Here is a 15,203-nt window from a genome sequence, read left to right on the forward strand (position 1 = left end):
AACGTCAGCTTTCCTGCTCCTCTGATGCTGCCTGGCCTGCTGTGTTCCTCCAGCTCCACACTGTGTTATCTATGAACAACATCTCATCTTTAGATTAAGAACCTTACAACATTCTGGACTTAATATTGAGCTCAACACCTTCAGATTCTGAACCCACTCCCATTCCTTCCCTTTCTTTTGGCTTTACTTGTTGCATTGTCTGTCACCATGTCCTCTCTGCCACCCGCTCCCCCACCCCCCGCCCTCAACTCCAATGGGACTATCTGTTCTTTGCTGTTTGCCAGTTAGACACAACATTGTTCTGCCATTCTCACATCCAGATCACTCAAACTGTACTATCAGCAGCTATTCTCTCCAGCACACCATCTCCCCACCTATACTCCACAATTCATATCAGCTCTGATGAAAAGTCATCTAGACTCGGCAGGTCAGCTTGCTTTCTCTCCATGGATGCTGCCTGACCCGCTGTGATCTCCAGCATTTTTTGTTTTCAGTACAGATTCCAGCATCTGCAGTAAATTGCTCCCACTTGCACCAAGGTTCACCCAGAACTGCTGAGTAGATGATTGATTTCAGTGTCCTCCTGAGATCCACAGAATCACCGATACTAGTCTTCAGCCAATTCAATTCACTTCACATGATTTGGAGTCAGTGGATATTACAAGGGCTATGGACCCTGACAAAATTCCGGCAATGATACCGAAGTCTTTTGCTCCAGAAATAGTCACACTCCTAACCGAGCTGTTCCAGTACAACTACAACATAGCCATTTACTCAACAATGTGGAACATTGTCCATGTACATGCTGTACACAAAAAGCACAACGAATCCAACCAGCAGTGTACTCATCAATAAAGCAATGGATGGGGTGGGCGGCACAGTGGTTCAGTGGTCAGCACTGCTACCTCAGAGCACCAGGGACCCGGGTTCAATTGCAGCTTCAGGCAACTGTCTGTGTCAGAGGATTAGATAGGGTGGACAGTCGGAGCCTTTTTCCTCGGATGGTGGTGGCTAGCACGACGGGACATAGCTTTAAATTGAGGGGTGATAGATATAGGACAGATGTCAGACGTAGGTTCTTTACTCAGAGAGTAGTAAGGGCGTGGATTGCCCTGCCTGCAAAACTCGTAGACTCGCCCACTTTAAGGGCATTTAAATGGTCATTGGATAAACATATGGATGATAATGGAATAGTTTAGGTTAGATGGGCTTCAGATTGGTTTCACAGGTCGGCGCAACATCGAGGGCCGAAGGGCCTGTACTGCGCTGTAATGTTCTGTGTTCTATGTTCTATGTGTGGAGTTTGCACATTCTCCCCGTGTCTGTGTGAGTTTCCTCTGGGTGCTCCAGTTTCCTCCCATTGTCCAAAGAAGTACAGGTTAGGTGGATTGGCCATGCTAAATTGTTCATAGTGTCTAGGAATGTGTGGATTAGCCATGGAAAAATGCAGGGTTACAGGGATAGAGTAGTGGCAGTGAGTTTGAATGGGATGCTGGTCGGAGAGTCGGTGTGGACCTGTCGGGCCAAACGTACAGATTGTGTGGGTGATCAACAATGTTTTCAAACAGCACTTGCTCAGCAATAACCTGCTCACTGGCATGTCAATTTGAGTTCCATTGGAGCCACTCAGTTCCTGACCACATTATAGCCTAAGGCGACAAAAGACATGAATTCCAGAGGTGAAGTGAGAGGGAGTATAGGAAAGGGCTTCTCTGGAGCCCTACATTCACATCCTAGTACCATGAGATCTGACACCACTAAGAAATAGCTCTTTATGCACAAGCTCATTAACTACTCTAACTCTTTACTCTATGGTTCCATATTTTCCTGTGTTATAGGCATTATATATACATGCTGTTACTGGTGTATGGCAATGCTGTTCGAACATAACATACAGATTGACTGATATTTTTATATTGTTGTGTGAAAAGTGAATTAATTATATGAAAATTGTTTCATAGGTGGTTCCAATCTGACGATCTATGGATCGGATTTTGGCAACAAAACTGAAGATAGTTTTGTAGTTATTGGGAATTCTGAGTGTGCGATTCTTCGATGGTCAACTAACAACATTACGTGTTGTCTGCCCAGTCTCCCTCCAGCGAATTACAGTATCTATGTACAAACTCTTGTTGGGTATGAAGACCTAGAGTTTACGTTCCATTGCATTAACTTTTCTGCACAAATTGCCCTGAATCAGTGTAGCTGCACAAAAGATAGCAGAATTTTCAGCGCAAATTGCATTCAGTGCGAATTTCTGAAATCTTTTGTATCAGTTTAAAAATGTTGGCCCAAATCATCCTATCGGAGTCAGATTCCAAGATCAAACTAAAAGTTGCCCACTTACTATTGGTGCATCTTTCTGGGAAACTTCCAGACCAGGAACCTCCCCGGCCAAAGCAACTCTAGCGAGACGAGTCCAAGATACAGATAGCCAGAGCAGAGATGGGGGTGACTGCCCTTGATAACAAAGCAGCATTTAACCGTATGTGGCATCAAGCAGAACCAGCAAAACTAGAGTCAGTGAGGATCAGGGGCAACTGTTTGCTGGTTAGGCTCATACTTGCCACAAAGAAAGATGGTTGTGGTTGTTGGAGATGAGTCATCTCAGCTCCAGGACATATCTGCAGGTATTCCTCAGGATAGTGTACCGAGCCCAACCATCTTCAGCTGTTTCAGCAATGACCTTTCTTCATCATAAATTGCACAATGTTCAGCACCATGAAGCAGTCCATGTCCAAATGTAGCAAGACCTGGTCAATATCAAAGTTGGCAATTCGGATTTACACCACCTGAGTGCCAGGCAATGACCACCTCCTCCAACAGGAGAGAATCTAACCATTCACCCTTTTGATTTTCATTGGCATTACCATCACTGACTATCATCCTGCACTATCAACATCCTTGAGGTTACTATTGACTACTAACTGAACTGGACTAGCTATATAAATACTGTGACTATAAGAACAGGTAAGATGCTGGGATTTCAGCAGCGTGTAACTGCCTTCCCGAGTCCCCAAGTCCTGTTTATCATCCACAAGACAAAAGCTAGGACTGATTGAATACTCACCACTTGCTGGGATGAGTGCAGCTCCAACAACACTCAAGAAAGTTGACACCACCCAGGGACAATGCAGCCTACTTGATTGGCATCACATCGACAACCATTCACTCCCTCCACAGAGGCTCAGTATCAGGAGTCTGTGCCATCAACAAGATGCATTGCAGAAATTCACCAAGGCTCCAGAGAGAGCAGTGTCTAAACCCATGACTACTAACATCTAGAAGGACAAGAGCAGGGAACACCACCAGCTGCAAGTTTCCCTCCAAGCCACTCACCATCCTGACTTGGGAATATAATGCTGTTCCTTCAGTGTTGTTAGATCAAAGTCCTGGAATTCCCTCCCTCACAGCATTGTGGATCTACCAACAGCAAGTGGACAATAGTGGTTCAAGAAGGCAGCACACCACCACCTTCTTAAGGGCAACTAAGGATGGGTAATAAATGCTGACCAGCCAATGATGACCACGTCCATTCCACGAATGATTTTTTTTAAAGTAGATCCCAAATCTATTTTGCCAAGTCACCCTATTTGAGATTAATATCACAGAGTGACATGATACTGAATGAGCCTTTCTGCCCATCTTGCCTGTGCCAGCTCTTTGAAAGAACTATCCAAGCAGTTCGACTTGCCTACTCTATCCCCAAGCCATAAAGCTTTCTCCTTTAAATATTTACTCAATTCCATTTTGAAAGGTGCTGTTAGATCTGCCGCCAGAGCCATTTTAGGCAGTGCCTTCCAGATCACAACAACTCATCGTATCCCATAGGTGACTGCTTTGTCATCTCAATGTTTTTATGTAGATATTACATTTGACGTAGAGTTGGGGACTGAATGGTAATGTTTCATGTAAGACTTCATCTGTATTATTGGTTGCTCCTCAATAACATTAATGCTTTTTTTTTAAGATTTGGCTTGTTTGTTTTTCTCTTTCACTGCAGCAAATCTCTAAATGCTTCAATTGAGTATATCTTGCGTGTAATGGAAGTGAGTCTTCAGCAGGGCTCATTGTATGGAGGCACAAAAATCACCATATCTGGATCTGGTTTCAGTCCTGTCCCAGAAGACAATGTTGTCCAAATTGGTAAGTTTATCAGGTGAACCTGAGAGGTCAGCTGAGGGTGACTGTCATGAAAACAAGGCAGCATTTGACTGAGCATGACATCAAGGAGCCCTAGTAAAGCTGTAGACAATAAGAGGTAGGAGGGGTTGGGTGGGGCCAGTGGCGGAGAATTCTCCACTGGTTGGAGTCATACCTAGTACAAAGGAGCAAACACACAGAGTGCTGGAGAAACTCAGAACAGGCTGCATGTATGGAAATTGGAAGAAGTTTTGAAGAAGAGTCAAATCAGTCTTGAAATATTAACTCTCTTTCTATGCCCCACCGATGCTGCCAGACCTGCTGAGCTTCTCCAACACTCTGTATGTTTCAGATTTCCAGCATCCACTGTATTTTCTTTGTATTATGCCACATAGGAAGATGGTGAATTGCTTCAGTCTCAGGCCATCACAGCATCAGTATCCATCTTCAGCTGCTTCCTTAATGACTTTCTCTCCATCATAAGGTCAGTAGAGGAGGATGTTGCTGATGTTTGCATCATTTGTGATCCTCAAGTACTGAAGTATTCCATTCCCATATGCAGCAAGACCTGGACTATATTCAGGTTGAACTGATGAGTAGCAAGTAATATTTGCACTACTCAAATGGCATGTGATCACCATTACCTACAAGAAAGAATCTAACTATTACCCTTGACATGCAATGGAATTAACATCACAGAATTATCCATCATCAACCATCCTGGGGGTCCTCATTGACCAGAAACTGAACTGGACTAGCCATATTAATACAGTGGCTACAAGAGCAGGTCAGAGGCTAGAGAGTCTGCAGTGAGTAACTCATCTCTTGACTTCTAAAACCCTCCAAGAAGGGGTAAACTGGGAGTGTGATGCACAATTGTCCACTTGCCTGGATTAGTGCAGTTCTAACAACACTCAAGCAGCTCCATACCATCCACGACAAAGCAGCCCACTTGATTGACATCCCATCTAATAATTTCAACATTCAAACCCTTCACCACTGACACAAGTTAAGAACAGTGTTTACCACCAACAAGGTGCACTGCAACAACTTACCAGAGCTCTTTAGGCAGCATCTTCCAAACCTGCTCTTTCCCCACCAGAAGGACGATGCTGAAGCCAGCAATACACACATCCTGTGAATGAATTAAAAATAAAACCTGAAATAATTTCATGAGGTTTCTGTTAGTTTGTCAATTTTCCCATTTCCTTAATTTTCAAATTATTGCTGTGTAAAGATATAACTTAATATAACTTAATGTAAGAACATAAGAAATAGGAGCAGGAGGAGATGATCTGGTCCATTGATCCTGCTCCACCATTAAATAAAACCATGGTTGCTTGTTTTTGTGGACTCAGTTCGACCTTACCCACTCACTGGCCATAACTATTAATTCCTTTACTGTTCAAACATCTATCTCTGCCTTAAAAACATTCAACAACGTAGCTTCAATGGCTTCACTGGGTGGGGAGTTCTACAGATTCACAACTCTTTGTGTAAAGAAGTTCCTCCTCATCTCAGTCCTAAATATAGTCCTCCTCATTTATGTCGCCTTGTTCTAGTTTCACCTGCCAGTGGAAACAACCTCCCTGCTTCTATCTTACCTATTCCCTACATAATTTTATATGTTTCTATAAAATCCCCCCTCATTCTTCTAAATGCCAATGAGTATAATCCCAGTCTACTCAGTGTCTCCTCATAATCCAATCCTCTCAACTCCGGAATCAACTTAGTGAATCTCCTCTGCACCCCTTCCAGTGCCAGTACATCCTTTCTCGAGTAAGGAGACCAAAACTGCACACAGTACTCCAGGTGTGGCCTCACCAGCACCCTATACAGCTGTAACGTAAACTCCCTGCTTTTAAATTCAATCCTTCTAGCAATGAAGGACAAAATTTCATTTGCCTTCATAATTACCTGTTGCACCTGCAAACCAGCCTTCTGTGATTCATGCACAAGGACACCCAGGTCCCTCTGCACAGCAGCATGCTGCAGTTTTTTACCATTCAAATAATAGTCCTTTTTACTATTGTTCCCACCAAAATGGATGACTTCACATTTATCAACATTGTACTCCATCTGCCAGACACTTATCCACTCACTTAAACTATCCATATCCCTCTGCAAACGTTCAGAGTCCTCTGCACACTTTGCTCTACCACTCATCTTAGTGCCATCTGCACGCTTTGACACACTACACCCAGACCCCAACTCAAAAGCATCTATGTAAATTGTAAACAGTTGTGGTCCCAACACTGATTTCTGAGGCACACCACTAGCCACTGATTGCCAACCAGAAAAACACTCACTCATTCCCATTCTTTGCTTTCTGTTAGTTAACCAATTCTCTATCCATGCTAATACATAACCTGTAACATCGTGCACCCTTATCTTACGCAGCAGCCTTTTGTGTGTCACCTTGTCGAGTGCCTTTTGGAAATCCAGATACACCACATCTACTGGGTCCCCATTGTCCACCATGCTCGTAATGTCTTCATAGCATTCCAGTACATTGGTTAAGCATGACCTGCCTTTCATGGATCCATGCTGCGTCTGCCCAATGGAACAATTTTTACCTACATGTCTCACTATTTCTTCCTTGATTATAGATTCAAGCATTTTTCTCATGACAGAATTTAAGCTAACGGCTCTATAATTACCTGCTTTGTGTCTAACTCCTTTTTTTCAAACAGTGGTATCAAGTTTGCTGTTTTCCAATCTGACAGAACTGCCCAGAGTCCAGCAAAGTTTGGTAAATTACCATGAATGCATTTGCTGTTTCTCCCGCCGTCTCTTGTAGTGCTCTGGGATGCATTCCATCAGGGCCAGGAGACGTGTTTACCTTTAGCCCCATTAAGTTGCCCAACGCTACCCCTTTAGTGATAATGATCATTCTGAGGTCCTCACCAACCATAGCCTCCTTGTCATCAATTATTGGCATGTTATTTGTATCTTCCACTGTCAGGCAGGCACAAAATACATGTTCAATGCCTTGACCATTGCCTCATTTCCCATTGTTAAAACCCCCTTCTCATCCTCTAAAGGACCCATGTTTACCTTAGCCACTCTCTCATTTTTTATATTTGTAGAAACTCTTGCTATCTCTGTTTATATTGTATGTTAATAACGTGAGGAAAGATAGTAAGCTGATTGTGTTAATTACAGCAGAGATTTTATAACAATCAGTGGCATTTTATTCTGTTTTGGAATTCTGTGATGTGCAATATTTACAGGTTCTGTTCCATGTCACATAGCCTTTGCTTCACCAAATATTCTCGAGTGTGTTTCTGATCAAACTGGAAGAAAATTTGTCATCAACAACAATGGCAGCAGTCAAAGTATGTGACATCTTTTTGAAGATTTTTGTTCAAACTGTGCAATGTTGCTTTCTATCTCTAGAGTAAATAGGAACATCGAAACCAGGGCGAAGCAATTCAGCCCCTCGAGCTAAGTTAATTACATGGTGACTGATCTGTAACGTAACTCTATCCACTGACCTGAGTTCCATAGCTGTTAGCACGCTTTCCTAACAAAAATCTATCCATCTCTGTTTTGAAAATTTTCATTGACCCCAGCTTTAACAGTTCTTTGGGAAAGGGAGTTCCCAATTTTCCCATTTGGTGAAGAAATGTTTCTTGACATCTCCCCTGAAGATCCTGGCTTTCATTTTAAAGGTTTGCCCCTTTGATTCACCCAAATCTTGAAGCCTGGTGTTGACTGAAACAGGCAATATCAAAAATGCTGAAAAATCTTTTTAAGATGCATGTTCAGTATAAAGTATCAAACTCTGAAACTCAGAAGATGAAACATTTTCTTCTGAATAACATACATTGTCGAAATTAGAGTATATAAATGACTGAAACTTAAACACTTGTAATTTTTTGTTAACAAATCTCTTTGCGACAAATTTTTTGATTTTATTTTTTGAATGATCTTTCTATCCACATTTGTTACCACTTTGAACAGCATTTGGTGTGGGGTATAAGTGGAATCCCTCAAACCTGGATATCTTTGTTGGGGATACAGTACAGTGGCAGTGGAAGGCCCCATCCTTACTTCAAAATTTGAAATACAGAGTCTCCAGTGTCTCCAAGCCCAGTGACGTAAACTACAAAGGCATTGGGTTTATTAGTGGCAATATGAGCACTACATCAGGTAATTTCACATCTGTTGCATTTAACTCCACAGGAAAATCCTCACCTGTATAAAATTCTATTGATGCACAACAGACGCTTATGCAGTAAATCATCCTTGTTGTGTGATTTTTCAATCAGACTTTCGTGTGAAAGAAAAAGATTTGAAATTCTAGAGCACATTTTACAACTTCAGGACATCCCTAAGAGCCTTACAGCAATGAAATACGTTTGACATTGTACTATTGCAGAACTGTTTGGTCAACTTGCACACAGCAATCTCTCACTTTCAGGAATGTAATCAGGAACAGATCACTTGTTTTCACAATGTTGATTGAGACAAATATTAGCCCCAGGACACCAGCAAGAACTCTCGTAATTTTCAACATATTGAATATGCAATCTTTTATGTACATCTGCACGTTTCCTACATCACAGCAAAAGCTACAGTCAAAAAAGCCTCTCATTTGGGTAGAGAGCAGTTTGGGACATCCTGAGGTTGTAAGAAACTTTAGTTTTTAATTATTCATTCACGGGGTTGGGCAAGGCCAGCACTTGTTGCCCATCCCTAATCCTTTATTAGCTGATGGTGAACTATCTTCATGACAATTTAATGGCTTGTGAGGCCATTTCAGAGGACAGTTAAGACTCACCCGCACAGCTGTGAGTCACATGCAGCTGGTAAGGGTAGCAGGTAAGGGTAGCATATTTCCTTCCCTGGAGGATATTAGTGAAACAGGTGACCATTTAAAAAAATCTGGTAGTTGCATAGTCATCATCTCTGAGACTAACTTTTTATTTCAAATGTAGTTAATTAGTCAAATCCAAATTTTTCAACTGGCATGGTGAAATTTGAACTCATGTCCCAGGAGCATTGGCCCAGTCCTCTGGATTATGAGTCCATTAGTGGAATCATTATACAGACACTGTTTCTCAATACTGACAACCCGAGGACTGCGCCAACGTTAGCTTTCCGATCTTGTCAGTTTTTGGATTGGGTGGTTAGGGCCAGGTTGGGTCAGCCAGATCTGACTGGCCATGTTGGGTGGGAGCAAAGATCACAAACTACTCAAAGCACAGGAAGAGACTGGTGTGTGAAGCTAGTAATCAGTCTGTACTAATTCAGCATCTAATCAAACAAGCCAGTAAGTTATTTTACTCAATTATGACAAACTAAATTTCATGTGTTGCAGCTGTAAAATTCTCCAGATTTTGGGCATCTTTGTTGTTCAGATAGCTGCTTGAGATTCGGTATCTATGCTACGATGGAGTGACAAAGCAAACTTAGTTTCCTCTTTCTTTTTTGTATTGATGCCTTCTCATTGTACTCAGGATATAATACAAAGTAGATTTGTTGATTTCATGCCCCCTAATGGATGATGGTCTTTCTGTGTAGGTTCGTTCTCTCATCATTTCACCTCCCCTGGGACTTATTACTACAGCAGTGGTTATGTGGACCAGAAACAAAGCATCATTCTCCAAGGGGTGGTGAATGTGAAGCCAACTGAGGAAAGCATCAAAGGTGTACAAGTTTATTTAGCAGGGATTGAAGCAGAATATATACCAGGTGAAATGCACATCCTCTTTATATTTTGGAGGGTTTATTTTGGAGGACGTTTCCTCAGTAACTCATTTCTAGAGCAGTGCAGGCAAAGCCTGAACATGTTAATCCCTTTGCCCATCACTCTGGGTAAGGTAATGTTTGACCCTGGGATAGGTTAGCCTCCAACACTCAGGATTTGATGGTGTTTATGTTTGATGCTGAGGCTGTATTAAATACAGTGACAAATCAGCGTTTACATCAATGTTGTTCAACAGAAATTGTTAACTACATACTAGCCACAGATTATAGTAAAGAACATCTTACACACAATGCAAGATAATGTGTGTAATGTATGTACTAATCTTTATTAAACAAAGATCTCTCCGCATTCAGTAACTGAGGGAATAAAACTATCACATGATCAAAGACCATAACTAATCAGATTGACTTTTATGACATGATGATATTTCCATCGTGACCATTACTGAGAACACAGAACGTAAGAACTTAAGAACATAAGAACTAGGAGCAGGAGTAGGCCATCTGGCCCCTCGAGCCTGCCCCGCCATTTAATAAGATCATGGCTGATCTTTTTGAGACTCAGCTCCACTTACCCGCCCGCTCACCATAACCCTTAATTCCTTTACTGTTCAAAAATTTATCTAGCCTTGCCTTAAACACGTTCAGCAAGGTAGTTTCAACCGCTTCACTGGGCAGGGAATTCCACAGATTCACAACCCTTTGGGTGAAGAAGTTCCTCCTGACCTCAGTCCTACATCTGCTTCCCTTTATTTTGAGGCTATGCCCCCTAGTCCTAGTTTCACCTGCTAGCAGAAACAACCTCCCTGCCTCCACCTTATCCATTCCCTTCATAACCTGATATGTTTCTATAAGATCTCCCCTCATTCTTCTGAATTCTAATGAGTATAATCCCAGTCTACTCAGTCTCTCCTCATAATCCAACCCTCTCAACTCTGGAATCAACCGAGTGAATCTCCTCTGCACCCCCTCCAGTGCTAGTATATCTCTTCTCAAGTAAGGAGACCAAAACTGCGCACAGTACTCGAGGTGTAGCCTCACCAGGACCCTATACAGCTGCAGCATAGCCTCCCTGTTTTTAAACTCCATCCCTCTAGCAATGGCAGACAAAATTTCACTTGCCTTTTTAATTACCTGCTGCACCTGCAATCCTATTTTTAGCGATTCATGCACAAGGACACCCAAGTCCCTCTGCACAGCAGCGTGCTGCAATTTTTACCATTTAAAACATAGTCCATTTTGCTGTTATTCCTACCAAAATGGATGACCTCACACCTATCAACATTGTACTCCATCTGCCAGACCTTTGCCCACTCACTTAGACTATCTATATCCCTCTGCAGACTTTCAGTGTCTTCTGCACACTTTGCTCTACCACTCACCTTAGTGTCATCTTCAAATTTTGACACACCAGACTTAGTCCCCAACTCCAAATCATCTATGTAAATTGTAAACAATTGCGGTCCCAACACTGATCCCTGAGGCACACCACTAGCCACTGACCGCCAACCAGAAAAAAACCCATTTACCCCTTTTTCTGAAGAAGGGTCTAGGCCCGAAATGTCAGCCTTCCTGCTCCTCTGATGCTGCTTGGCCTGCTGTGTTCATCCAGCTCTATACCTTGTTATCCCATTTACCCCTACTCTTTGCTTTTTACTGGTCAATCAATCCTCTATCCATGCCAATACATTACCTGTAATACCGTGCAACTTTATCTTATGTAGCAGCCTTTGGTGTGGCACCTTGTCAAATGCCTTCTGGAAATCCAGATACACCACATCCACAGGTTCCCCATTGTCCACCATGCAAGTAATGTCCTCAAAGAATTCCACCAAATTAGTTAAACATGACCTACCCTTCATGAACCCATGCTGGGTGTTCCCAATGGGACAATTTATATCCAGATGTCTTGCTATTTCTTCCTTAATGATAGATTCAAGCATTTTCCCCACTACCGAAGTTAAGCTAACTGGCCTATAGTTACCTGCTTTTTGTCTACTTCCTTTTTTAAATAGTGGCGTCACATTGGCTGTTTTCCAATCTGCGGGAACCACCCCAGAGTCCAGTGAATTTTGGTAAATAATTACTAGTGCATTTGCTATTTCCCCCATCACCTCTTTTTGTACCCTGGGATGCATTTCATCAGGGCCAGCAGACTTGTCTACCTTTAGCCCCATTAGCTTGCCCAGCACTGCCTCCTTAGTGATAATGATAGTTTCTAGGTCCTCACCTGCTATAACCTTCTTGCCATTAGTTTTCGGCATGTTATTTGTGTCTTCCACTGTGAAGACCGACACAAAATGACTGTTTAATGTCTCGGCTACTTCCTCATTCCCAGTTATTAAATTGGCCTTCTCATCCTCTAAATGACCAATGTTTACCTTCGCCACTCTTTTACGATTTATATATTTATAGAAACTTTTGCTGCCTGTTTTTATATTCTGAGCTAGGTTACTCTCATAATCTATCTTACTTCTCTTTATAACTTTTTTTGTGGCTTTCTGTTGGCCTTTAAAGATTTCCCAGTCTACTCGTTCCCCACTACTCTTTGCTTTATTTGTATGTTTTCTTTTCAATCTGATACTTTCCATTATTTCCTTAGACATCCATGCCTACCTCTCTCTTTTCCGACAGTTCTTCCTTATCACTGGAATATACTTCGGCTGAGCACTGTGAAAAATCATTTTGAAAGTCCTCCACTGTTCCTCAATTGACCCACCATAAAGACTTTTTGCTCCCATTCTACCTTAGCTAACTCCTCCCTCATTCCTTCATAGTCTCCTTTGTTTAAGCACAGGACATAGGTACTGGATTTAACCTTCTCACGCTCCATCTGTATTTTAAATTCAACCATACTGTGATCGCTCCTTCCGAGAGGATCCCTAACTGTGAGATCATTAATTATTCCTGTCTCATTACACAGGACTAGATCTAGGATAGCTTGTTCCTTCGTAGGTTCCATTACATATTGTTCAAGGAAATTATCGTGGATGCATTCTATGAACCCCCTCCTCAAGGCTGCCATGACCGACCTGGTTTGACCAATCGATATGTAGATTAAAATCCCCCATGATAATTGCTGTACCATTTTTACATGCATTAGCTATTTCTATGTTTATTGCCCACCCCACCACGATGTCATTATTTGGTGGACTATAAACCACACCTATCAGTGACTTCTCCCTGCTATTCCTAATTTCCACCCAAATGATTCAACATTTTGTTCAGTAGAACCATATCATCTCTCATTACCGCCCTAATATCATCCTGAAAAATCAGAGCAACACCACCTCCCTTACCTTCCTGTCTGTCCTTCCGAACAGTTTGATACCTCTGGATATTTAGCTCCCAGTCATGACCATCCTGTAACCATGTCCCTGTAATGGCCACTAAATCATACCCATTTGCCGTGATTTGCACTGTCAACTCATCCACCTTGTTCCGTATGCTCCGAGCATTCAGATACAGTGCCCTTATGCCAGTTTTTGCACCTTCTTTTTGCGTCCTATTACCTCCATTACTAACAGCTCTTGAGTTCTCCTTCCCTTTAACTTTTTTCCTAATTTTCAATGGAGTTGAAGCTTCCTTGTCACCTGCTAACCTGCTGCTTTGCCTTACATTAATTGTTATATTCCCTGTATGCTCACTCCTCCCTTCCCCCCTACTTATTAGTTTTTTTATATGAGACTAGTGTTTTATTTTGCATTTATTTAATTTGTTTTAGATTACTTTATGCAATTAAGCACAAGGTATCTTCTCTTCCTATCTCCATTTTACCAAAAAATTCCAGGTAAAGTACACATGAATTCACTTGTGAGTGTGAGCATTGAGATCACATGTGTAATGCTGGTGTCTCACACTCATCAGTCACATTTGGATCTATCATTTTTATTAGCACAGGATTCAATAGAAATTTAATCAGTTGGTTTCTAGAATGGGCAAGTGATTAGAAACTCTCAACCTGTCAGGAATACTGTTAAAATGTAGATCTGTTTTTTTCTACTCATTTGTAACCTGTTAAAGGTACAACTAAAACTTAGAACCATTAAGGGAACTGAAATCTTTTGCTTAGAAATAGTTTTGCATCAAATTGAAACTAAAAACTGGAAACATTTTGTATTCAGGCAGTTTCATGACTACACAGTGTCCCAAAGCATGAGAGTTATGGTAACCATTAGTGAGGTCATGGATAACAGTGAAGCTCAAGAGGCCAGAATTGGGGAAGCACAGGGGTCTCAGAGGGCTGTGGCACAGAAAGGAAATGATACAGATAGGGAGGGAAGAGGCCATGGAGGTATTTGAAAACAAAGATGAAATTTTTAAACCTGAGATGCTGCTCAGCTGGAAACTGATTTGGGTTAGCTTGTAAGTTATTGGAAAACAAAAGTATTCAGACTGGGAATACTTTGCTGCAATTGTATATTTTTTGAGCTTCTTCTGTCAATTAAACCTGAATGTATTTGAGCTTCTCAATATGTTTCTTTCCTTTTCCCCACTGGCCACTGCCCCTGCACATATTTTGTTGGTTAACAGCTGGCTGTTTCTGTGTAGGGCCTTCTGAGAAACTACATTCACAACTAAAAAGTAATAGTGACTGTACGGTACCAAAACCCACCTGTAACCAGGCATCGAACAAGACCGATGACAGGAGCTTCACATTTCATCTGTCTCTCTGCTGCTCCCCCACAATTAACAGCATCGCACCCTCAAAAGGAACAATGAAAGACAGGTTAACCATTACTGGCACTGGATTCAGTAACATTAGCTGTGCGAACGAGGTAACCTAACATGTTCAAACATTAATAAAGCAAATTTGACTTTGCCTTCTAAATATTAACAATGTAATTATCTGTGACTTCACCCCTTCTTTTTCTTAAAACTTGCATTTCTATAGCATTTTGCAACGGGAAGCCCTAATGCTCTACTGCCTATAAAGAACTGTTCGAAGTGCAGTTCACTGTTACAGTGTAGGAGACACAGCAGCTAATTTAAGCATAGCAAGATCCTACAAGTAGCAATGTGATAATTACCTAATAATTTACTTCAGTTGATTGAGGAATAAATATTAACCCAGAATACTGGGAAGAGTTCATCCGCTCTCCTTCAAAAAGGTGCCATGGGATCTCTTACACCCACAGAAACTTTGTTTAACATCTCAAGCAAAAAAGCAGCTTTCCTTCAGTACCAGCTTTTCAAGAACACAGGAATTGGTAGCAGTTGACCATTCAGCCCCTCACACCTGCTCCACCATTTGGTAGAATTACGACTGATCTGATTGGGAGCTCAACTGCACTTCTGTATTGTATTTCATTGCCCTCAGTTCCTATTGACTTGAATATAGTCAA

The 15,203-nt window shown here is 41.7% G+C and overlaps 1 protein-coding gene across 1 annotated transcript in view; it reads left to right on the forward strand.

The window, feature by feature from the left end:
- Positions 1 to 15,203, forward strand: part of LOC109916098 (fibrocystin-L-like) — a 209,492-nt gene that overhangs the window by 66,584 nt on the left and 127,705 nt on the right. The window contains exons 20-25 of the mRNA XM_048595603.1: positions 1,962 to 2,136; positions 4,004 to 4,146; positions 7,377 to 7,481; positions 8,110 to 8,298; positions 9,673 to 9,843; positions 14,410 to 14,636. Coding sequence (XP_048451560.1) covers positions 1,962 to 2,136; positions 4,004 to 4,146; positions 7,377 to 7,481; positions 8,110 to 8,298; positions 9,673 to 9,843; positions 14,410 to 14,636 — 1,010 coding nt within the window. The remainder of the gene's footprint in view (positions 1 to 1,961; positions 2,137 to 4,003; positions 4,147 to 7,376; positions 7,482 to 8,109; positions 8,299 to 9,672; positions 9,844 to 14,409; positions 14,637 to 15,203) is intronic.

Source organism: Rhincodon typus, chromosome 4 (genome assembly GCF_021869965.1).
Source record: "Rhincodon typus isolate 14 chromosome 4, sRhiTyp1.1, whole genome shotgun sequence".
NCBI classification, from domain to species: Eukaryota; Metazoa; Chordata; class Chondrichthyes; order Orectolobiformes; family Rhincodontidae; genus Rhincodon; species Rhincodon typus.